Genomic DNA, 25,197 nt, shown 5'->3' on the forward strand with positions numbered 1-25,197 from the left:
ATCATTGGCCTTGGCCTTAAATAGAGATTTTGAAGGTTGGAATTTGATTTGAGAATTGGAATTAAGTTTGTTCATGAATGAAATATAAGGAATGGCATTTTGATGGCTTCCATTTGGAGATGGGTAATGGGTTCCCGCAATTTAGAATCCAAAGACAAGTTCTACTTCTAGGGAGGGATCATTAAAATTTAGAATTATTTGGAATTTAGATTTCTTTTTTATTTTTTTTTTCAAATTATAGATATAAATTCAACAAAATTTTGATTAATTTTAATTATTAGATATGATTTGTAGTAGTTATTTCTCACAATGAAGGCATCATTAAGCATCAAACGCCAGGCTGTGGCCGTTGCTGGCTGGAACCATTGGACTCACCGTCCGACATTCCTTCTTTCCATTGACATATATATACATCCGAAGACTCGAGCTCAACGGACAAGCTCATCTTCACCCCCCCATCCAAAACCCCACAAAAACCCCATGAATTCAACTACACAATTCAGCCAGAACAACCCAACACAGTGATCACCTGTGACCTCACAAAATGTTACTCAGGCCCCAAAGCCTGCTCTCCACTTCCTCCAACTCTCGCATTTCTTTCCACTTCACAAACATCCACTCCGCCTCTCTCAAAACATCCACTTTCTCCTTATCATTTCCCTCCAATCACTCCCCAAGCCTTCCACGTTTTAGAATTCCAATTACCCAATCGCCAAAACTTCTCAACTTCAAGTTCTTCAGCACCCATCGCCGCCCTCTCAGAGCCTACGAGCCGGACGCGGCCGTACCGGAGAAAGCAGACGCCCTTGATACTGTCAATCTGGATTCTTTTCTCTCTGTGGTCGAGTTTCTATGTCTCGCTTCGTCGGCTGTGATTTCGGTTGGGTTTGTTGTGAACTCGGCCATTTGGAGCTCGCAGAAGCCGGTTATGGCGTGGTTGGGGAACAGGGTTTTCGCGTGGCAGGTTGTTCTATTAGTGGGTGCGATGGCGATTGGCGCTTTGATTCGGACACGGCAGTGGACCGGGATGTGTACCGATGTTTCAAATTCTGGGAGTCCCGGTGTGAATTTGATCGAGAGGATTGAGAAATTGGAGGAGGATATTCGCAGCTCGGTGACTGTTGTCAGGGCTTTGTCGAGGAAGCTTGAGAAGTTGGGGATTCGGTTTAAGCTTACAAGGAAAGCTTTGAAAGATCCTCTTTCTGAGGTAAATATTTGTTCTGCGTTTTGCTTAAACAACGCGTGAAAGAAGAATCCAATTTAAGCTCATCTTGATGAATGAAAAATGTGCTGGCGTCTGGGATTGGATTTAAGATTAGGTTAATCCTTGTTGAATTTGCTCTACTTTGTTCCTCTGTTGGCACTTTTGCAACTTGCTACAATGAGGTTGCTTGATAGTTCAATTGATACTTTGTCCATTCCAAGGATCATTCTACGTTATCCTAAGGAGGATTTGCAAAACTTGGACAACAATTTGAACTTAAAGTCGTGGTTTCATTAGATGATTGACTTTGGAATCAGTCAGTACGTTAGTTGGTTAAATGTTGTTGCTTTGGACGTAATACAATTGGCCCTGAAGAGCACTTGAATGAGAACCAAAGGAAAATTGTTAGATAACTGCTCAAAATTCTATCTACAAAGAGAGTTTTCCTAGAAACTCAATCCCTCTTGGAATAGAGATAGGGACAGGAGACCTAAATTCTATTAGGGTAGTTGCCCATAAATAGGCTTCTCTGTAGGTTTTTTGAGTATCACACCTCAGTACCCAAGGTTGTAAGAGATGGTATTTAACTATATTATTAGGGTTGTGTCTCTTGCAAGGTTTATAGTTTTATCCACCCAAACACAGTATCTTAAGAGAGTTTTCAGTTTCGTTTTTCCAAATATAATATTCTGAGTTTGAATTTTTGTCCATTCAAGAAGCTGCATGTTGATTGATTCTGTATTTGTCCCATTGTAATGGTATCGTGTGTTGAGATCAAACCACGTTAAAATTTTTTGCCCTTTTTCTTTGACAAGTTGTGTTAGAGCCTAGTTGATTAGATATCATAATATAAAAATTTGTTTGAAGAGAAAGTCAACAAAAAATAATGAAAAAAGAAGAAGAATCTGTTCTTTGGGCAAGCTCCATCACCAATGAGCACCACATGAGGACTCAGATCTATTTGTGAGTACCCAATTTGATTGGAGATCAGAAAAGAAGAGGATAAAAAGGGTGAGAACCTTCCAGAAGTCTGAGATTGCTGCTGACAACTAGTTCAAGCTTAGCTGACAAAGTTGAATCCTATAATTGGCTCAGAACTAGAGACAAGAAGGAATTCTGTTGGGTGCTTGGAGAAGCAGAGGCTGTGAGATCTTTTGCCATCAGAGACCCTTGGTGAACTAGTGAAGAACCAGTCTTCACATCGACTCAAAGCAGCAATCAAATCAGAGAGAAGCACTTGTGGATAAGAAGGTCATCGATAAAACCCATCTCACCATAAGCCTTTCAGCCGTTGTTGAAGTAGATGGAGGAACCTCCATCCGACAACATCAATTGAGCACAATTTCGGAGAAGAAGTTTGTTGTATGTAAGTGAAGCTTCAATACGGCAGCGTTAAGCTTCAATACGGCAGCATTTCTGGCAGGGCAGGAGGGTCATTTTGGCAACCCCCAAGGCTGCCCAAAACGGCAGCGTTTTGGGCCCTGAGTGGAGGGCCAAAATGGCAACCGCCTTGCCGTTTCACTTAGGCGTGCTGTGCTTTGTCTTTTTGCCTGCCTCTTCTCCGATCGTTGATGCTCTGCTTCACCTTTATACGATGCAATCTGCACCGCTTGAATCTCCTTTATATCTGCAACAGTCGCCTCGGGATGCGATGGAAGACGGCCTCCGATTACCTGTCTCAGTTAGGGTTTGTTGATAATTCTCTGGTTTTCATTCTTTCTGTATAGATGCTTTGTTTGTTTTCTTTCTCTAAGTTGTAAGCCTCTGATCTTAGCATGTGATTACGGGGCTGATTTAATTTATGAGAGATTGTTTTTGTACAGTGAAATCTGAGAGTGTTCTTTGTTGTAATCGGTGGCTGTAAATGTTTTTATCCCTATAGTGCAGTGAACTCCCTTTGCCGGAGCTCAACGTGGATGTAGCCCTATTTTGGGTGAACCATGGTAAATCTTTTGTGTTTATGTTTTGATTCTGTTTATGTTTTATGTATGATTCAGTCCATTTATTTATGCAAGCAATCGCTTGGTTTATTTAAGTGTTTAAAGGGTTGATCTAGGGTTTGAGTTTCGACTCATCCCAACAGTGGTATCAGAGCCTTTATATTTGCAGTACCTACGACTGAGTTTTATCTCAGTTAGGGTTTACTGGTGTGGTGTCGTCTTTCTTGGATTCCTAGGGTTTATTGTAAGACTCTTGTCGGTCTATTATTTTTTGCTGAGTGAGTCTTGGTCAGTGTCTAGGGTTTCCTAGGGTACCTTCGTGCAAGGTGAAGATGACATCAACCCGATTTGAAATCAGTACATTCGATGGTAAAAGCGATTTCAGTAGTTGGAAGAAAAAGATGAGAGTCCTGCTCTCTCATCATAAAGTGCTTATTACACTTGAATCCAACGAAGAAAAATGGATAGCAGAACAGCTCGCAAGAACTGCTGAGGTAAGGGAAGAAGCATTCAATCTTATTTTTCTGCATTTTGGTGATAGTGTTATACGTAAAGTAGATGGCATGAATACCCCTCTTGAACTATGGAATAAACTTGATTTGTTATACTCTGTTTTATCTGCTCCAAATTTAGTTTATTTAAAGGGTATGCTATTTAACTTTAAGATGAATGTTTCTAAATCTATGGATGAAAACATAGATGAGTTTACCAAACTTAGTTTATTGTTAAGAGGAATTGATCAAGCCCTTGGTGATACCAGTGAGGCTATGATCCTTTTAAACTCACTGCCTGATGAATATAATGTGGTTAAACATGCTTTACAATATACTGGTATTGTGCCTAACCTAGACCTTGTTATTTCTGGAATTAAGGCAAGAGAATTAGAATTAAATTCCTTTAAGAAACCTGGTAAAAACTTGTTTGTTAAAGGTAAACCTGATAAGAGAAATAACATTGGGAATAGTAACCAATTTGTGGGTTCAGGATTTAAGGAAAAGGGTAAAAAAGGTAAGCAAAAGCCTAAATGGAAATGCTATCATTGTAGGAAAGAGGATCACATAAAGAAATACTGTTATGACTTGTTAAAGAAACAAAAATAAGGGGGGGATGCATCGGTAGCTGCAAGCAGCTCCAATAACCTAGCTGAAGTTCTTACTGTTTTTAGTTCAACAGTTGCTAATGAATGGATAATGGACTCTGGTTGTTCATTTCACATGTGCCCAAACATTGAGTGGTTTCAAAATTTTAGTAACAAAGAAACAAGAACTGTTTATATGGGTAACTATCAAATTTGTTGTGTTCAAGGCATGGGTGATATATCTTTTAAAGTGCATGATAACAAAATTAAGATACTCACTAATGTTAGACATGTGCTTGGATTAAAAAGAAATCTCATATCTCTCGGAACCTTAGATGAATTAGGTTATTCTTATAAAGCAGAAAATGGGAATATGCATGTCTTTAAGGAAAAACATCTAATTCTCACTGGTACTAAAAAGCATGGTCTATATGTTTTAAATGGTTATTCTTTATCCCCTGTTAATGTTTCAACTGCATGCATGGCTAAAGCTGATAAGACAGATCTCTGGCACTTGAGACTTGGTCACATGAGCCAGAAAGGTCTGAAGGCACTATCAAACCAAGGTTACCTTGGTTTAGTGTCTACAGATCCTTTGAACTTTTGTGAGTCATGCATCTTAAGCAAGCAACGCATCATGAGTTTCCAGTGTTCTAAAACGCGGTCTAGGCGAACCTTTGCCGCCCCGAATTCATGCAAATCGGCATCCTAAGCGTTAGGCCCGATTAATCGAGTCTAGGCGGCGCCTAGGCAGGGCCTAGGCGGGGTCTAGGCGGCCCAGGCGGCCAAAACGCCAAAATACAAAACAATACCTTGGACTATTTGTATATATATAAATATATTGTTTATTATTTATATATATATAACAACAACAACAACATATCCAGCCTTTATCCCACTATGTGGGGTCGGCTACATGAATCTCTCTGTCAACCAGTACATCTAATCTGTTTATATAAGTTTCATTTGTCTTTAACTTTGATTTATCTAAAACTAACATGAAATTACATCAAAAATAAAAAAAAAAAAAAAAAAAAAAAACAACAGTCCGCCTAGACCCCCGCTTAGGCCTCAGTCTGGCGCCCGACTAGCGCCTAACGCGTTTTAGAACACTGGTTTCCATAAAGGAACTCACCTGGCGAATGTATGCTTAGAGTATGTGTATGCTGATTTGTGGGGTCCCTCTCAAAAGCCTACTCTCGGTGGGAACAGATACTTTCTATCCATTGTGGATGACTTTACAAGGAAGGTTTGGGTTTTTCCTCTTAAAACAAAGGATCAGACTTTAGACAAATTTAAAACATGAAAAGCCTTAGTAGAAAATCAATCTGACAAGAGGGTTAAAACTCTTAGAACTGACAATGGGTTAGAATTCTGTAATAGAGACTTTGATGAGTTCTGTGACTCTCATGGCATTGTTAGGCATAAAACCGTGAGAAACACACCCCAACAAAATGGGGTGGCTGAGAGAATGAAGAAGATTTTGTTAGAGAAGATTAGGTGTCTTCTTTTTACAGCTGGCCTACCTAAAACTTTTTGGGGAGAAGTCCTCTCCACTGCTGCTCACTTGATACATCGTAGCCCTTCCACTGTGTTAAACTTAAAGTGTCCTGAAGAAAAATGGACAGGTAGAAAATTAAATTTCAATTACCTCAAGGTTTTTGGTTGTGAGGCATATGCTCACCAATCAGTGGGAAAGTTGGATCCTAGATCCATCAAATGTGTTTTTGTGGGGTACCAAGATGATACAAAAGGATATAGCCTGTGGGATAAGAGTTCAGGTGGAGTTAAGATAATAATAAGCAGAGATTTTATATTCAATGAATCCATCTTTCCTTGTAAATCAGAAAATTTGGAAGACTATCCCACACCTAGCACCCCAGATGATTTCCTTACACCTGGTAGTACCCAAAATGAGGTGGAGCAACCGGCAGCTGTTCCTGATCTGCTGACTACTTCCTCCTCAGATGTTTCAAACCCTGAAGTTGACCTACCCTCTGATCATGAAAGTGATTATGAGGAGCCATCTGTAGCCCCTGAAGGTGAGGAAAAGTAATATGACTCTCCTCACCAGAACCTAAGGGACTACCAGCTGGCAAGGGACAGAAGCAGGAGGACTATAAGGCCTCTTGCAAGATATTCCTACTCAGATTTGGTTTACTGTGCCTTAGTGGCAGGTTTGGAGATGAGGAGTAGTGAGCCTACCTCCTATGAGGAGGCTGTCAACTCCCATGACTGTTTAAAATGGCAGCAAGCTATGGACGAAAAGATGAACTCCTTGATAACCAACAACACTTGGGAATTGGTCCCAAGACCTCAAAAACAAAAGCTGATAAAGTGTAAGTGGTTGTTCAAAGTTAAAGAAGGTATGTTACCCTTTGATCCCTTAAGATTTAAAGATAGACTTGTAGCTAAGGGGTTTACCCAGAGGGAAGGTATTGATTATACTGAAATATTTTCTCCTATTGTCAAATTCAAAACTATTCGAATGATGCTTGCAATAGTTGTTCAGCATAATTTAGAATTAGAACAGTTGGATGTTAAAACTGCCTTCTTGCATGGGGACTTAGAAGAACTAATTTATATGGATCAGCCTGTTGGTTATGTTAACAAAAAACATCATGATCATGTTTGTTTGTTTAAAAAGTCTTTGTATGGGTTAAAACAATCCCCACGTCAATGGTATAAAAAATTTGACAACTTTGCAACTGGGATTGGTTTTGTCAAAAGTGAATATGATAACTATTTCTATTTTATGTTATCTGATACTCCTGTTTAGTTGCTGCTGTATGTTGATGACATTTTATTAATTAGCAAGTCTAACTCTAAAATATGTGAGTTAAAATCTTTGTTAAATACCAACTTTGATATGAAAGACTTAGGGCCTACTAGAAGAATTTTAGGAATGATTATTGAAAGGGATAAGAGTAACTCTTGTTTGAAAATTCATCAACATGATTATTTGTTAAAATCTGTTCAAAAGTTTGGCATGTCTGGTTGTAAACCAGTAAATGTTCCCTTAGCTGGTCACTTCATTTTATCCAAGAAACAGTGTTCTATATCTGATTCTGAAATGCTTAAAATGGAAAAAATCCCATATACTAATGTCATTGGAACCATAATTTACTCAATGATTAATACCAGTCTTGATCTAGCTTTTTCAGTTTCTCTACTCAGTAGATTCATGTCTAACCCTGGTAAAATTCATTGGGAAGCTTTAAAGTATGTGTTAAGATACATTAATGGCTCTGCTGATATTGGGTTAATTTATATACGGAAATGTGATGTTTTTAATCTTGTTGGATATGTGGACTCTGACTTTGCTGGTGACAGGGATTCTCGAAAATCTACAACTTCTTTCTTCTTTACCCTTGTTGGTATTTTATGAAGAAAAAAGAAAAGGGAATGAAAAAATATCAAAGCGAAAGTCGTATATTTTATTCAATCGTAGACTCCAATTTATACAACTAAAATGTAAATTGAAATGAGTATAAAGAGGAGAATAATATGGCATAATATCTATCCAAAACAACTAACAAACAATATCAGATATTTGCTAATTTATTGGTTATGGATAATCCTATTTTATTTTGATTTCTTCAAACCACATCAGCAGGTACTAAGTCAAAATTCAACACTCCTCCTTGACTTTGAGGCTACAAATACAAAGCATTTTAATTTTGGCATGACTTGGATATAGCATATGGGGATTTTATGATTTTATAGTTATGAGGCATAGGTATGGTTATGGGTTTTGGGGCATAGGCATTTTTTTTTTTGGGTATAGGCATTTTTTTTTGGGCATAGGCATGGATATGGTTTTTTTAAGTAGAGTTAAAATAACTCCTCCTCCTCATGTTGGTCAGCAACAGCTCTAGCTTCGCCTTCTTGTTGTTGTGATCTGCACACAATTGTGATGTGACCTAATTGACCACATTTGTTGCACTTTACATCGGGCCTCCACCAACACTTGTGTTGTGGATGATTGGTTTTTTTGCAGTAAGGGCAAGGTGGATAATTTCCACTATTGTTGTTTCCAGCATTTACAAGCTTCTTGTTGTGATTCCAAACCTTTTTTTCACCGGTGGGCCTTGTTTGTGCCTGGAAAGCTCCTTCAACGGCTCCTCCTATTCTCACAAGTCTTCTTTGTTCTTGAGCCTGTAAAGCATTAAGTAACTTTGCCAAGGAAATGCTTGACAGATCTTTTGCATTTTCTAAAGAAGAGATAGTGACTTCATACCTCTCTGGAAGTGTAACAAGTATTTTTTCAATGATTCTTTGATCAGGAAAATCCTTACCTAACAACCTCACTTTGTTAGCAAGGCTAAGCAACATGTTAGTGTACTCCTTCACAGTTTCTGACTCCTTCATTCTTTGCATTTCAAACTCTCTGATCAAGTTTAACACTTGCATATTCTTCACTCGTTCATTGCCTTGGTATTCTTCTTTGAGATGATCCCAAATGGCTTTTGCTGAAGACAGGTTCATGATTTTTGTGAAAATATTGGGAGAAACTGCAGCATTCAAGTAGGCCATGGCTTTAGCCTTTCTTGTCTTCCTCTCCTTGTGAATTGGATTGGCCGACAAATCAGCGACTACGTAATCTTCCTCAACTGCTTCCTAAAGATCTAGTCCCTTGAGATGGACTTTCATTTTAATAACCCATACTTGATAGTTGTCGCCACCAAATATCAGTGTTGCCGGCATTCCGTGACTTGATTCTGCTTCCATCTTTGCAGATTGTTGGCTTGAGTTTGAGTGTTTGTGAATATGGTTTTTTTTGTTTCTCTCAACTCACAGGTCCCTCAAGAAAAAGGGCTCTGATACCATTTGTTGGTATTTTATGAAGAAAAAAGAAAAGGGAATGAAAAAATATCAAAGCGAAAGTTATATATTTTATTCAATCGTAAACTCCAATTTATACAACTAAAATGTAAATTGAAATGAGCATAAAGAGGAGAATAATATGGCATAATATCTATCCAAAACAACTAACAAACAATATCAGATATTTGCTAATTTATTGGTTATGGATAATCCTATTTTATTTTTGATTTCTTCAAACCACATCAGCAGTTACTAAGTCAAAATTCAACAACCCTAGGAGGTAATTGCATCAGCTGGAAGTCTCAGCTGCAGCCTTTGGTTGCATTGTCTTCCACTGAGGCAGAATATGTGGCAGTCATTGATGTCTTCAAAGAAGCCATTTGGCTCCAAGGTTTGTTAAAAGAGATTCATATGTTACAAGGTAAGGTTGTAGTATTTTTTGATAGTTAGAGTGCCATTTATTTATGTAAAAACTCTGTATATCATGAGAGAACCAAACATGTAGATGTAAAGTACCATTTTGTAAGGGACCAAGTAGCCAAAGAAAGTGTAATTATTCAAAAGGTCCCAACAGAAAACAACCTAACTGATATGGGGACAAAAATTGTGATTGCAGCCAAGTTCAAACATTGTTTGGACTTGCTGCATGTCACAATTGGTTGAAAAACCAACCAACATGAGTAATGATGGCTTAGGTTGTAGCTTGTTGCACTGTTAGTGGATTGTCCCTTAAATGGTTGAAGCTTCAAGGTGGAGATTGTTGTATGTAAGTGAAGCTTCAATACGACAGTGTTTCTGGCAAGGCAGGAGGGTCATTTTGGCAACCCCCAAGGTTGCCCAAAACGGTAGCGTTTTGGGCCCTAGGTGGAGGGCCAAAATGGCAATCGCCTTGCCGTTTCACTTAGGCGTGCTGTGCTTTGTCTTTTTGCCTGCCTCTTCTTCGATCGTCGATGCTCTGCTTCACCTTTATACAATGCAATCTGCACCGTTTGAATCTCCTTTATATCTGCTACAGTCGCCTCGGGATGTGATGGAAGACGGCCTCCGATTACTTGTCTTAGTTAGGGTTTGTTGATCATTCTCTGGTTTTCATTCTTTCTGTATAGATGCTCTGTTTGTTTTCTTTCTCTAAGTTGTAAGCCTTTGATTTTAGCATGTGGTTACGGGGCTGATTTAATTTCTGAGAGATTGTTTTTGTACAGTGAGATCTGAGAGTGTTCTTTGTTGTAATCGGTGGCTGTAAATGTTTTTATCCCTATAGTGCAGTGAACTCCCTTTGCCGGAGCTCAACGTGGATGTAGCCCTATTTTGGGTGAACCACGGTAAATCGTTTGTGTTTATGTTTTGATTCTGTTTATGTTTTATGTATGATTCAGTCCATTTATTTATGCAAGCAATCGCTTGGTTTATTTAAGTGTTTAAAGGGTTGATCTAGGGTTTGAGTTTCGACTCATTCCAACAAAGTTCAATTTCCAGGATCCTTATCTGTTGCTGCACATCACTAAAAGGGAGAAGGACACACATTTGCTTAATCGATCAATTGCTGTGATTGAAGACATTACACCCTAGAAGCCACAACCATCATAGGCTTTAGGAGGAAGAAGAGTGACCCTCGTTGTTGGCTGACCATCAGCCATAAGCTAAACCCATGAACATTTTGCACAATCACAAAAAAAGGCTAGTAGAGAAAGAGCTTTGCTTGTCAATGTCTTTGGCCATCGACAAAAAAGTTGACTAAAGAGTATTGTAAGTTCAACTTTTAAGACAAAATGCTCATGAGATTTTGACTAAAGAGTTTTGTAAGATCAATTTCCTAAGACAAAATGCTCAGTAGATTGATTGTCAAGGACACTATTGATTGGTAGGTCGACTTCTGGAGTTATCAGGCAGATGTCTGGAATTCTCTTAAAGTTTGAATGCCCATTTGAGGACCTTAACAAATGAAGTTAATCACCCAATTCTTTAGATGTTGATGATACTATGGAGAATATATAATGATGATTAACATTTATTTGGTGGATTGATGATCAGTATAATTGTGAAGTTTAGAAAGAAAACCCTAGCTATTAATATGTATATACCATTAATTAAACTCATAGACTATACACCTATATATATACAAAATACAATGGGTCATGGGCCACGGGCTCTAACATAAGATTAACCCTAGGTGTACTATATAAATATAACCATATAACTCAACACTTTCTCTCAAACTGGAGCATATATATCATATGCATCAAGCTTGCTACAAATATACTCAATTCGAGGACCCCTGAGAGATTTAGTGAAGACATCTGCTAACTGGTCATTAGAATTGACAAAATCTGTAGTAATACAGTTAGATAAAATCTTCTTTCGGATGAAGTGACAATCTATCTCGATATGTTTGGTCATCTTATGAAAGACTGGATTGGAAGCAATATGTAATGTAGCTTGATTGTCACTAATTAATCTCATCTGTGATATCTCCCCAAACTTGAGCTCCTGAAGCAATTGTTTTAACCAGATAAATTCACACGTTGCTAAGGCTATAGCACAATATTCTGCTTCTGCACTCGACCTAGCAACAACCTCCTGCTTCTTACTTTTCCAAGATACTAGGTTTCCTCCAACCAAAACACAATATCCTGAAGTAGATCGTCTATCAAAGGGAGAACTTGCCCAATCAACATCAGAATATCCGACTACTTGAGTATGACCTCTGTCCTTATACAATAGTCCTCTACCTGGAGCTCCCTTAATATACCCGAGAATCTAGACTATTGTATCCCAGTGGTTATCGCAAGGAGACTGTAAAAACTGACTGACAACACTGATTAAGAAAGAAATGTCTGGGCGAGTGATAGTGAGATAATTAAGTTTTCCGACTAGCCTGCGGTATCTCCCAGGATCAACAAGAGGCTCCCCATGTCCTGGTAAGAGCTTTCTATTAGGGTCCATAGGAGAATCTATAGGTTTACAATCAAGCATTCTAGTTTCTTTCAGAATGTTTAACACATACTTTCGTTGAGAGATAACAATACCAGAACTGAAATGAGCAACTTCTATGCCAAGAAAGTATTTAAGTAACCCCAAGTCCTTAGTCTGAAAATGATGGAAAAGATATTTTTTCAATTGAACAATACTATCTTGATCATCACCTGTAATAACAATATCATCCACATAGACAACCAAGTATATACACCTCCCCTGTGATGAGTGTTTATAAAAAATCGAATGATCAGACTCACTACGAGTCATACCAAAGTCTTGAATAACAACACTAAAGCGGCTAAACCAGGCTCAAGGAGACTGCTTCAACCCATATAGTGAGCGATGGAGTTTACAAACTAGCCTAGACTCCCCCTGAGCAACAAACCCAGGAGGTTGCTGCATATAAATCTCCTCCTGAAGCTCAGCATGTAAGAAGGCATTCTTAATGTCCAGTTGATACAACAGCTAGTGGCGCATAGCTGCTATAGAGAGAAACAAATGCACAGAGGTCATCTTAGCAATAGGGGAAAAAATGTCACCATAGTCAAGACCATAAACCCGAGTATACCCTTTGGAAACCAAACGGGACTTAAGGCGATCAACCTGTCCATCAGGACCCACCTTGACAGTATAGATCCACCAACAGCCGATCAGAAATTTCCCTAGGGGTAAAGGAACCAAATCCCAAACACTATTGGAATGCAAAGCAGTCATCTCATACCAGAGAAGTAGCTTTTAAATGTTATGGTGGTTAACTATTCAACATGATATTAGAGTATGTAAAGGTCTTGAGTTCAAACTTTCCAACTACCCTAATATTTAAGTAATTGTACATGTTTGGGCCAATTACATTGTGAAACCTAACCACATGTGAGGGGGCATGTTGAAAGTAAAAATAATAATGTAAAAGATCTATCTACTAACTTAAGTTTTTAGATGAGATGGTGGTTAGCTATTTAACATTGTTGAGAAATTTGTATTTTGATTTATGGAGAAAATAATATTGAAAAATATATTTTCAATAAATTTGGTTTATTGATGATTTCCAAAACATTTTATATAAATCCTCATACTCATACATTTATATATGTCTTTCAAAATAGTTAAGTATCGGTTTTGGTTGATCAAAGAGTATGAAACTTATAAAAATATTTTTGGAGAACTATAGGCTCAAATATTCTTATATATTTCAAAACAACAAAATATAGTTTTATGTTAATTGAGCTTGATGTTAAATGTTTGAGATAACATTTTGAAAATTCGGCTCAAGTATAAAAGCCTTTTGTAAACTAAGTATATATATTTTCGAAGCTTTTGAAGGCAAAGTATTCAAACAATCTTTTAAAGCTTCTACACTTGCCTTCGATCAAAAATAGTTTTCTTTGCAATCAATCGAGTATTGCTTAGTATATTTTTCAATATATTCAAGTATTCAAATAATTATCATAGAAACCTACTCGAATATGTGTTATACAAATTTTATTTAAGCTATAATTGAGTATGGTATTTGTATAATCAAGTATCTTTATAGATATTAAAATCTGAGCATATTTTTAGTTGAGTGTTGCTTTATGTGTCTTTCAAATCAGTCAATTATGTGCTCTAGTAAAATCTTCTTTCAATCGACTATTAAAATTTCCTACTTGAGTAATTTTTATAAGCTCTTTGTATTTCAAAAATCAATTGAGTAAGGACTATTTTCAATCGAGTAAAGATTAGATAGAATTTGACCAAGTCTATGTGCTTTATTTTAATCGAGTATCAGTTATCTGTACTCAAGTATATGATTCTGTTAGTCAAGTAAGCTTAGCCTAGTAGTCGAGTGCTTAATGCAAAGTCTCTATGACTTGTGAGTCAGTTGAGTAATGACTTGGTCTTACTCGAGTGAGGCTTATCTATAATTGTTGATTATATGAGTTATCCAATCGAGTATGCTCGTATATTAGTTGAGTATGTCCATAAGTTAGTCGAGTGACTAGTATCTGATTTCAAATTTTATAGCCGTTACTCAGAAAGCAAAAAGAGGACGCTTTTGACTGTTGGAGCCTTATTTCTTTATTCTGTGAAGTCCAACTATGTTCTCTTATATAAGAATGATATATACAATTATGCATAGTGTGCTTAATGCTTATCTATATAATTTGCATATGTTTTCTAACGAATTTGACCGTTAATGGTCAAATCAAAGAAGTTGTGAGTTGCGCAGATCTCAATGTTGAATCTGACTCTCAAGCTTCTATAAAAGACCAAGAGCAACAAGAGATGGAGAGGCTATTGAGGAATTATCCTAAGCTGTTGGTGTTGTTACAAACTCAACTAGCTATATTCTTTTCAGGCCTATATCAAAAGCTTGAAGTGAGCGTTCTTTATAATTGTTCTTTTTCACTTCCAAGCTATTATCTGGTGAGATTACTTGTATATCTTTCTAGACTAGATAGAATTAAGAGAGTTGAGTGGTTTATTCATTCATATGTTTCGAACTCCCTTTTGTTCAAGAGAATAGTTGATATCATTGTAATATCTTATATGTTCTCTTGATAAATTCTTTCACAGTTTTGTGAATCTTGTAAAAGGTTATGCTTTCGCCTTTGAAAAGAAATGTCTTGGTTGTGGCTGAGTCAAGTGTTAAAAAGCCTTATGTAAAGGTTATTGTTGAGCTTGTAAAAAGTGGGGGTTTCTACTTAGCTTGATTAAAAGTGAAGGTTACTACTTAACCTGTAAAAGTTGGGGTTCCTACTTAGCCCATCAAAGTGGAGGTTTCAGTTGAGCCTGTAAAAACTATATACAGGTTATAGCTGAGCCCTAAAAGCTAATATCTTTAGTGGATGTTTTCAAATTCTTAGTGAGGAGTTAAGGTAGTGGATTAGACATATTGGCTGAACTTCTCTAAATTGCTATGTTTGTCTTACCCTCCTTTTATTACTTTCATTTTAACATCATTATTCTTAATCTGCTATGCATATGCTTTTGATACATAACTAAAACTTAATGCTTTGTTTTTCTAACTATCATTAAAATGTTTTCTTGGTTGGAATTATCTTAAAAGTCGTATACTTTTGCATTTTCATAACTGCTTTATAAACTCCTCATTTTAAATATAATTATTTATCTTTATATCAAAACTATATGTGTAATGTTTATCTTACATTTAGTTTTCATAAAATATTTCTGTTTCAGCTTTCAATAAATTTCATAAAGGCTTTTCAAGCATTAGTTTCTCTACATATAAGAACGTATTTGAAATTTCTAATTACGTAGTCATTTCTCATTGCATTCATTTATTTCATATGTTTGAAACTGATTTCTTTATTTTCAAAAATGTCTCTTACACTCTTAAATGCATATTAATATTTTCATGTATAAACTTATCAAATGCCTAAAGTTTTCTCAAATCATGTTTATAAAAGATCTTGTATGTTGCATATTCATTTATGCTTATTCCATCTGTTACTGCATCTGTTTGTAGTTTAAGACAATTATTTTCTTCAAATAACTTTACTGCATCATATTTCTCGATATATTTTCATTATTTGTAAAAATAGTCAAAACACTCAATTCACCCCTCTTGTTGGATTAATGTGAAGCTTCAAATGATGCCATTTTGCTTGAAGAATCAAGGGGGGTCGGATGGTCTTTTGGCAACCGTCATTGGTTGCCCAAAACGTTGCCGTTTTGGGCCCATGAGCTGGAGGGCCAAAACGGCAACCCCCCCTTCTGTTTCTTCACCTGGTACAATCTCCTTATCGTTTTGCTTGCTGCCCTGTTAGAGTATCTCATAGCTTTCCACTTTATTCTCTCAACCCAACCAGCTTCCTAACTCAAGAATATACTGATAACAAAGAACAGAAAAGAAAACAACTCATCCACACGAGAAAACAGCAAGATTTATCCTGGTTCGGTCTTGAAATCCAAGATCTACATCCAACTGCTTAGGAGCCACTGAAATCCACTATCTTGAAACCACCAAGGATGATTACAGTGAGAACTTAATCCCTCCCGCCCATATACACTGAAAGCTATAGGGAAAATAGGGAATACAAGATAAGAACCAGCCATTCCCAACCTCTCGCATTCAATCCCAACTCAAGACAGTAAACCGGAAATAATCCTTCACGATTTCTGGCACACTAAGACTCTCTCTCATACAAACCTATCCACGACCCCTATTTATAGGATATAGGGGTGGCGGAGCACAAGGAATAAAACTAACTAACCGCCTAATCGAATAACTAACACATAAAGCTGGCAGCCTTCTTCTAGAAACAGACTTTCTAGAAGAACAATTAAATCTAACACTAAATCAGGAATTAAAATATGCAGCAATACAAAGTACATGATTACATTTAATCTAATCTAATACAAATGTTACAACATGCCCTCTTGGCCGTCGATGCTACATTTTCACAATTAAATTATCATCGTTGCTTTCCCTTTTTTATTCTCTCCAACGCCTCAAGATCGTCGTAGCACAGCCTCCGATTTGGGTATACCTTTAGGGTTTTGTTTCATTCTCTGTTACGACTTGCTCTCTGTATAGTTTCTTCTCTATCTTTTCTCTCTAGGGTTATCGCCTCTAATCTGTATTCATGTGGTTATGGGGCATTTTTATTAGAGAGTCGTTTGTTTGTACAATGAGTGAATGAGAGTGAGATTTGTACATTGAGGTTGTATCCATTTTTTTCGATAGTGCAGTGAGCTCTCCTTGCCGGAGCTCAACGTGGATGTAGCCCTCATTAACGGGTGAATCACGGTAAAATTGCTGTGTTTATTCTTGCATTATTATTTTTATTTCTGTTTCATGCAAGTTTTAGTCTATTGATTGTTTTGTATTTGTGAGGCTCTGTTTTTCTGGGTTCTGTTTTAGAGTATTGGCCGAGTGTTGTCTTGACCCAACACCCCTCTTGGATAATCTTTCAAACATGACTATCTAAAAGGTCAAAGTTGTGATTGTTATGTGCCAAAGTACGAGCATTCTCTAGGAACATTGTGAGGGGCATTCTTGTACATTTGGACCTCCTCTCTTGCATGGATGTGTATGAGGATGACTTGGAATATTGCTGGATAATTCCATATTGTATTGGGATTGGGAAGGGGATAAAAGGGATGAAGGCTAGCAACTTTATAGAAAATTTGAGTGCTTTTCCATTGTCTTGAAGTTGAGAATGTGACAAGAGGGAAGATAGTGATCTGTTTAATGAAATTGGTTAGCGAAAAGGAAAATGCACATCTAGGTGGATGTGGCCAGGCGTGGTCATGTTGGTCACCTGAGAGTGTGGGCTACAAATACATACACTCTGTGGATGATATATACTAATATTGAGAGTGCCTAGATCGTAGTTGGCAAACAGAATGGCAGATATGGAATGGGCCATGTATTGCCACCTGTATGCAAGGGAGAGGGCGTTGGACTGAACAGTGGATGTGAACCATATTGGGGAGAATATGCTGAAAAGCTGGACAAGAACTGATGAAGAAGTTGTTAGTGTAATTACCAAAAAGGGCTTGAAAGTTGAGAATTTTAGGGGCAAAATGGTCCTTTTGTTCCTGTTTTGTTAGGGCCTATATGAACAGGAATGTTGAGATGAAAAGGAGTTTCTATTTTTCCTTTGGCATGAGAGCAGCGTAAAGGGTTTTGTGTTTGTCCTGAGAGTTGTATGAGGGTTTGGAGAATAATATAGTGAGTTAATGGCCATCATGGTGTATATTTGCTCAAGGCTGTGGCAAGGTATTGAGAGTCTTGAACCATGATATTGAGCTTGCTATGTGAAGTGAGAGGAAGTTGTAGCTTGATACCTGTGAAACCTCCAATTGCATTTTTACTGTATTCGTAAGATCACCCCTTCATTCATAAATGTGCATAGCTTGAGCATGCGATGGTTGGCATGAGTTGTTGCATTGTGGTATGGTAGACATTCTTTATATTGTTGCACGCTGATACAACATACAAACTTATTTGGTTATGTATATAAGGTCAAGGCTAGTGTGATACTCATCCTGATGAGTTGGACTTTTAAGTCTGTGTTGACAGCTTGGGAAGTGATTTGTTGACCATGGCAATAGAGTGAGCATGAGGCTGACTTTTGGACACTGGGGGTACAAATTTTGTTCAAAATTAATTTTTCAGTGCATTTTCATGGCTTGTGTATATGCATGTGGTCTTACTAAGCTCTATAGCTCATTGCATGTATACTATAATTTTTCAGATGAGTGAACATGGCTGAAGCAAAGATCAGAGGCTGACCTAATGTGTGGGGTACAACTACCCTAGGAGCATTTTTTGATATTGTGACTTTTCATGTATTGTTATGATGTATGTGAGGGGTCACTGTGGAGGCCAAGACAAGACTACATATGAGATTTGACACTGATGATCGTATTTTACTTGAGCATCATTGTGATATATGTTGTATTTATCTGATGATGAGTATATTAATCATGTGTTAATTATGTGAAATATTTGGGTTAGTGTGAAAAATGAGCTAAGAGGGCTGTCCAGTAAATGGGAAAGTCACACTTAATTAAAGTTAAAGCTAACTCTGAAATAATTAATAGGATCAAATGGACCCACAACCACAAGGGGTGAGAATTGACACAAACTAATGCAACAGTGTGAGATAGTATAGGACAACCAAAAACAGTCAGTTGATTGTGCTTTCCAGAAAGCCAAGGAGGTTGACTGTTGAGACCAACAACTGTCGACTATTGGGTCAAGGGTGAGTGGTCAGTCAATGAGGGGTCAATTAGGAGTTAGACCAGCCAAGGATGAGTTGTTGGAACCTCGACTGAGGATAAGTGACAATTGACTGGGGGTTGACTAGCCAAGAATGGTGGAAAGGTTGACCTGAGTTGGAGGCAGTCAATTGACTGTCCAAGACAGTGTTACTGTGAGATCAAAAATCTCCTGGTGGGTAAACTGAAGGGAATCTGAAGGCCAAAATGGTTATCCCAAATATGCGTAGATAGCTATCTCTATCCATGGCTATATCTTTTTTAAGGCCATTATATCCCACATCATGATCAGAACCATAACTAGTAAAAGGAACAGTTCCTAGAGGGACATCAGATTTAGCTGCATAGGTAATTACATGAAAGTGCTAACCAAAAAGGCTTCAACTTTGTTTAAAAGATCAATTATACTTTAGATGAGATAATGTGACTTATGAACTAGAGGTGCTTACTTGAAGGATAACATAAATATAAGTGATTTAAGCTCCCATCTTTGGTGATTACTAGGAAGTACTAATCAAGATGGCTTCAAATTTATGTAGATCAACTATACTAACTGTATATAGGTTGGCAAAGAAAAAAAAACTGCACGATATATGAGAAAATGTGACTTTGTGAATTGGAATTGCTTATCTGAATGATGATATAAATGGAGTTATAAGTCATTTAAGTTCCCAACAGTTGAAAGACATGATTCTCAATGGGCTAGGGAAGTGGTATTCAATTTTTCTTGATGATTCGAAAATAATTTGTGCGCAGCAATCTGGAAAAGGATACATGCAATTTCTTTATGATATTTACAAAGTTCTCTTATTTATGTTATATCTAATTTTCTGTTTGTGACTGTAGACTGCAGCTTTGGCTCAAAAAAATTCTGAAGCCATTCGAACATTAGCAGTCCAGGAAGATATTCTAGAAAAGGAGCTTTCTGAAATACAAAAGGTTCTGCTTGCAATGCAGGTAGATGTGAAATAATTTCATCATCTACTCAGTACATCTGATTTTTGAATTCCAAGATGGACATTTATGTTTAAAAATCTTGAAATTGTAAATAATTTTCTCCAAAGGTACACCATTATAATTTCCGCAACAATCACAAGCCTAACTATCGCTAGGTGGGTCAGTTTGATGAATTCTAGCTCTCCAACCATCTCAATACTAGCAGAATTTTCAATGTAAAAAATAAATTTATTCCTAATTGAGTTTCCTTGTAGACAAGGACTCGCTTTACCAAGCACTGGGTCCAATTCAAATTCTAGTTAAATTGGACTGAAATTTATACTATTTTTTCTTCCCCGAAGACCTTGAACTTCATGGCATCCAATCATTTAAGTGGCTGTAAAGTTATTGCTCTAAGTTGGCTGTTCATTTAGAACACTGTACTGAAGATGCATCATTTGTGTGTGCTCATGTCTTCTAGCTGTGTAAGAAAGAACATCTGAAGTGTCTCTTGCATTTCATGATCATTTTCTTAATTTGGTGGTGGTGGTGGTGGGGTTTTTTTCTTTTCTTTTTTTTTTTTTTTGGGGGGGGGGGGGGGGGGGGAGGAATTAATCAGCTGCTCTGACGGGAATAGAAATGAGCTTAATATACCCAGTGAGCTTCACTTCTTGTTCAATCTTGGTTCAGTAACAAGCATCCATTAAGCTGGGTATGAACCCAAGTTTGAGTTGCTTGACTTTTTTTTTTTTCTTGCTTTCATATTCTGGTATGCTTTTGTGTTTATCAATCCAAATCATGAATCTAACAAGATTCAAGATGGAATAAAGCTTGGTTTGCTTTGATAACCACTTCATAATTTTGGCAAGTCAAATGCTGGTTTTGTCATTCAATTAGTTTTCACAAGTTTTGTTGGTTATATAAACCATTGAACATTAGCTATCTGTTGTCGTTGATTTTGCTTATATGGAGTCAGTTTTAGCCTTGTTTAGAAATTTTCAAGGTTTAATTATTGCCACCCTGATATGGAATTATACATTTCTACTGTCTTGGACTTACTATCTCATGACTTTACGATGCTTATGATTCAGAATTAATATAGTTAATCATGAATTCCTTAATATTAGCTTGGTTGAGAATGTTTATCATGGTCAGCATTTAAACTCATTAAGATAAAAGTTCCAGATATCCACAACTCTATCTATTGAATTACCTAAGGAACATTTTTTGATGGAATAGGCTTGAGTTTAGTAAGTAGAGTTGTTTGAGAAAATAATATTGTTGCATATATTATCTATTAGATACAATTTTTGAGAAGGCCAGTTCAATTATTTTATTCACTAATTTTCACAACAACATGGTGTCAGTTCTGCAATTGAGATTTTGAGGTTCAAAAGAAAATAAAAATTTAAAAATATTTGTGACCAGCAGAGTTCCCTTTAGCTTAGTGTCACGAACCTAGGGTTCGTGATAGGTTAAAGAGGAATTGGGGAATGAAATCAGAATTGTAGGAGGGGGAAATGGGGGGAGAAATCAGTAGAAAGGGAGAGAGTAACAGAGAGAAATGAGAGGGAGAATTGGAGAGAAACGTAGAGAGGAAAATAGAGATTCAATATCAATTTTTCAGCATACCTCCCCTCCATTTACATCAGCCTTATATAGGCATATTTGTCCCCTAACAGCCTTGCACATGCAGCCATGTGCACCTAACTAATTGCTAGAATATCCCTAACAAACTATTCTACCCTATTACAATAATACCCTTTTATTACTCATAGGGTCATGACACTTAGGTACAAGAAAGGAAAATTTAATGTCCAATTTTCTTGAAAGCATAACCTGTTAGGAAATGTGCTAAACATGTCCCAAATGCTTCAAGTGTGGAATTAGAGATGGCAATGGGGTGGGGCAGCCCTCCCCATTCCCAACCAGCGTCCCAAACCCCTGCCTCATACCCCGACGGGGCATCATAATTGAACTGTTGGGGATGGGTATCCCTGTCCCCACCTCCCCCCCCAAAAAAGTCAAATTTTTAATTAATTATTTTACAAAAATAAAAATAGAAATAATTATATAAAAATATTACTAATTTAAAAGCAAGCAATTTGCTTGCTGAAACACTGCAAATTGCTTGTTGTTTGAACGCATTATAAAATGAAAAATATGATTTTATATTTAATATACTTATGATTAAATAGATTTATATATATTTTATAAGATGGGGCAGGGTCAGGGGCATATTTTTTAGGGGGCAAGGCAGGAATGGGCCCCATCCCTGGTGAAAGGCCTTTGACCCTGCCCCAATTGGCACGAAGTGGGGCTTCCTGTGGGGGTGGGTTTTTTACCATCCCCAAGTGTGATCTTGGTTGTTATGTTTGTGTAGTCATTAGGTGGAACAGTAAAGCAGGTCTAATAAGGTTGTAACTTATCTTCTTTGCTTGCTAGAAGTAAATAACATCATGATTAAAACTGCAAGTTTTATGGTGAGGAGATGTATATATGTTCAACATGAAGAAACATAAGTTTGAATGCTTTTTCATATTTTCTACCCTCGATTTGAACCCGTTTCTTAAATCTTCCCCAGTTCATATAATCATGCTCAGATCATAATCAGTTTCCCAAAGTTATGTCCGATTCATCCAGGTTAATTTGGAAATTACAAGCAGGAATGGCAGCCTCCATTGTATTACCTGAATCTGTTATTATTTTCCTGTTTTGGTACTATTCCTGTAGATTTTGAAAGAGAACTGGTTTCATCCTTATTTTTCACCATATGAAAGATTACCAATTTTCAGCCCTTATTTCATGCTCAGATTTCTTTTGTTTTTCTCTAGGCTAAATCCTATGCATGCTCTTTGCAGTCCACTTGGCTTATTCATTGAATTATATGCATTATGCATAGGTGTAAGTTAATAAACTAATGTTGCAGTTTATTTCTTTTTAATTATTTCTTATGTAGATGGGTTGATTTTTCATACTTTTATGCCTTTATCAAAATTATATTCCATTTTCTGCTAAGGATATGCTTCTTGCACCCACAGGCATAGATCAAAACATATCATTGTAATTTGTCTGGTTCATCCTATCATTTTAGTTTACATTATTCATGCTTCTTAGGTTGATGTACAGGTTGGTTTCACAATATTATCTTTGTGATGTAACACAACCATACCAATTATTTATATTCACCATCGTCTCATGAAAGTTTTTCATATGAAGATGGTGTTAGAGCTTTTTCTCATCATTCCCTCGCTAGAGGGTTGTGTTTGGAAAGGCATCCGGCGTAAAATTTGCCACATTGTTCTTTTACATGGATTTTCAACATGACTTTTAGAAGTTAATTAACACTATAAATGCCATGCCATGCCACCAACCCTATTTTGGTTAGAGTAAGGCACAGTTGATGAAAATGATGATTATTCATGCTTGTTCATCCGTTGTGTAGAAATGCTTGCTTAACAAATGTGTCATAGCATCAAGCATCAGTTTTTAGGATGTGTGATGTGCATCAAAGTGAAGTTTCTCGGGTTTAATTTGCTGATGCCTAGATCAGGCTGCTATAGTTTTCCAGCAAAAACTTTGAACAAGAGCAGGTCATTCATGTATGCCCATCACGGTAAACTGTCTCAAGCTTTATTTAGGGACACCTAGATCAGGCTTCCATGTTTTATTAAGCCAAGCTTGAACAAAAAGGTCAGTTATTTGTAAACACAAATGTAGCATGAGTTGTCACTCTATCTGTCAGTTCTTTTATCTCTTCTGTCAAATGCTCTCTGTATTAGGTCTCCGTTTGGAGTGTGGTCTAAAATATTGACAGAATCTGTCACAAAGCTTAAAGCCATATGGATTTGTTATTGCAGAAAAATTCTTTTGAATCACTGGACATTAATGCCACTTTCTTAATCTTACCTCTAGTTTGTTTATTGAGTGTTTCTGTAGGAGCAGCAGCAAAAGCAACTAGAACTCATTCTGGCAATTGGAAAGAGTGGAAAGCTATGGGACAGCAAGCTGAAACCCAGCCAAGATGAGGAAGCAACTGAAGAGGGCTATTCAGTTGACAGCGCAGAACCCATGGCCATGGAAATACCCCAAATCCAAGCTCTGGCTGGGCAGAAGGAATCGAACAGTGACAGAACCTAAAATTTGAAGCTGCAAATTGAGATGGATTTGCTTGTGTTGTTAATTGGCTGCAAAAGCCCGGATGGTTGTTCCTATTTTGTTGAGGAAGTGATGCTTTCGGCTGGTTCACATCAATATTATTGCAGTTTGTTCAGATTGTTTTGCTACAAGGAGAGGACAGCGAGAGAGAAAATGGGGACATAGAACAGAAGAAGATTTTAGAATTCCTTTTTCCTGGTTATAGAGCAGAGCTGTGCCAATAAGAATCCCATTGTTGTTTGTAATCGTTGGTAATCTACATAGAAGAAGTTGAAATTGCTTGATATGATGCAATTCCACAATCTGCAACTTTCCTACACTCTTTCTTCACTGCTATTTAAGGAGGTTACTGGATTTTGAGTCTCGTTTGTTTATGTAAGCGTAAATAGACTGTTCTTAGTTACAGTGTCAAGTGGTGAAATTTTTGTCATAAAAGTTCAAATTATTTTTATTTTTCTTTTACCATAACAAAGTTTTGGTTTGTGGGTTGCTTTTGGTATTTCTAAATAAAGAATATGATTAGTATGATTATTTACATATTTGATCGATTATTGCTGAAAGGATAATGATTTTTAGTTTCTCTAATGGATTGTAATACCTTCATTTTAAAAAATAAGAAGAGGTGAAATAGTTATTTTTTACTTTGGAATACTATAATGGAATCAAATGTTATTATTTTTGCAAAAATTTAAATCCACAAAAGAATTTGAAAATAACCTAAACCTACCCACCTGTGTACTCTGTAGTGCCCTAGCATGGGATGAACTCTGTTTAAGTTGCAAGCGGCCACTAATTCTTCACCGTTCTCTCATGTGTCTGCAGACTATTATTAGATATCAGAAAGTAGTGGTAACAGAATGGCAAAGCAATATCATTGTCATAGTTCTCTCTCTCTAAATATATGTTATCTGTAGGTACGGCAATGAGTATGGTGGGGCGGGGTGGGGGTGGTTGCCTGACATAATAAAGATCTCTGAAAATCAGATAAAATGAAGAAGAGGAAACATGTTCAGAGACTACTTTATTTATCAAAATCAGGTGGGGGCAGATTTTAACAGATAATACTGATACTAATATTTAATATTTATTTAAATTAATAAAAAAACTGGGCAATCAATGTATGGTTCTTGGCAAGGACATAGATGCAGTGATGAGTCTGAAACGTACTTACGTACGTATTTCAGATTCAGAGCTTTATTGGATTTACTTTACTTACTAGTGCCAGCCTTAACGCTTGATTTTAATTTCCTTAATTTGGAGCCTAACTGCCAACTGCTTATGCAAGCATGCAGCATGCTGCGATGGACCTGAGTTGGGTGATTAATTTCTTGTTTCTTCAGTCAAGCTGC

The 25,197-nt window shown here is 37.0% G+C and overlaps 1 protein-coding gene across 3 annotated transcripts; it reads left to right on the top strand.

Annotated features, from left to right (window-relative positions):
• The first annotated feature begins 345 nt into the window (after positions 1-345).
• LOC127803940 (uncharacterized) lies at positions 346-24,337 on the top strand. 3 transcript variants are annotated; one of them, XM_052340594.1, is made up of 3 exons: positions 346-1,207; positions 19,601-19,711; positions 23,619-23,766. In XM_052340594.1, the coding sequence occupies exons 1-3, from the start codon at positions 545-547 to the stop codon at positions 23,649-23,651; spliced, it is 807 nt and encodes a 268-aa protein (XP_052196554.1). In that variant the 5' UTR covers positions 346-544; the 3' UTR covers positions 23,652-23,766. The 3 variants fall into 3 exon arrangements, with proteins under 3 accessions (XP_052196554.1, XP_052196553.1, XP_052196551.1); XM_052340591.1 differs by having other exon boundaries at positions 349-1,207; positions 23,630-24,337; XM_052340593.1 differs by lacking the exon at positions 19,601-19,711 and having other exon boundaries at positions 23,630-24,337.
• Positions 24,338-25,197: the final 860 nt, after the last annotated feature.

This window comes from Diospyros lotus, chromosome 6 (genome assembly GCF_014633365.1).
Source record: "Diospyros lotus cultivar Yz01 chromosome 6, ASM1463336v1, whole genome shotgun sequence".
In the NCBI taxonomy this organism is placed as follows: Eukaryota; Viridiplantae; Streptophyta; class Magnoliopsida; order Ericales; family Ebenaceae; genus Diospyros; species Diospyros lotus.

Bases quoted from the DNA above. Each gene is read 5' to 3' on its own strand.
- LOC127803940 (XM_052340591.1), top strand. From the start codon at position 545: ATGTTACTCAGGCCCCAAAGCCTGCTCTCCACTTCCTCCAACTCTCGC. The intron at 1,208-19,600 runs GTAAATATTTGT...TTGTGACTGTAG, and splicing joins TGAAAGATCCTCTTTCTGAG to ACTGCAGCTTTGGCTCAAAA. The intron at 19,712-23,629 runs GTAGATGTGAAA...GTGTTTCTGTAG, and splicing joins AGGTTCTGCTTGCAATGCAG to GAGCAGCAGCAAAAGCAACT.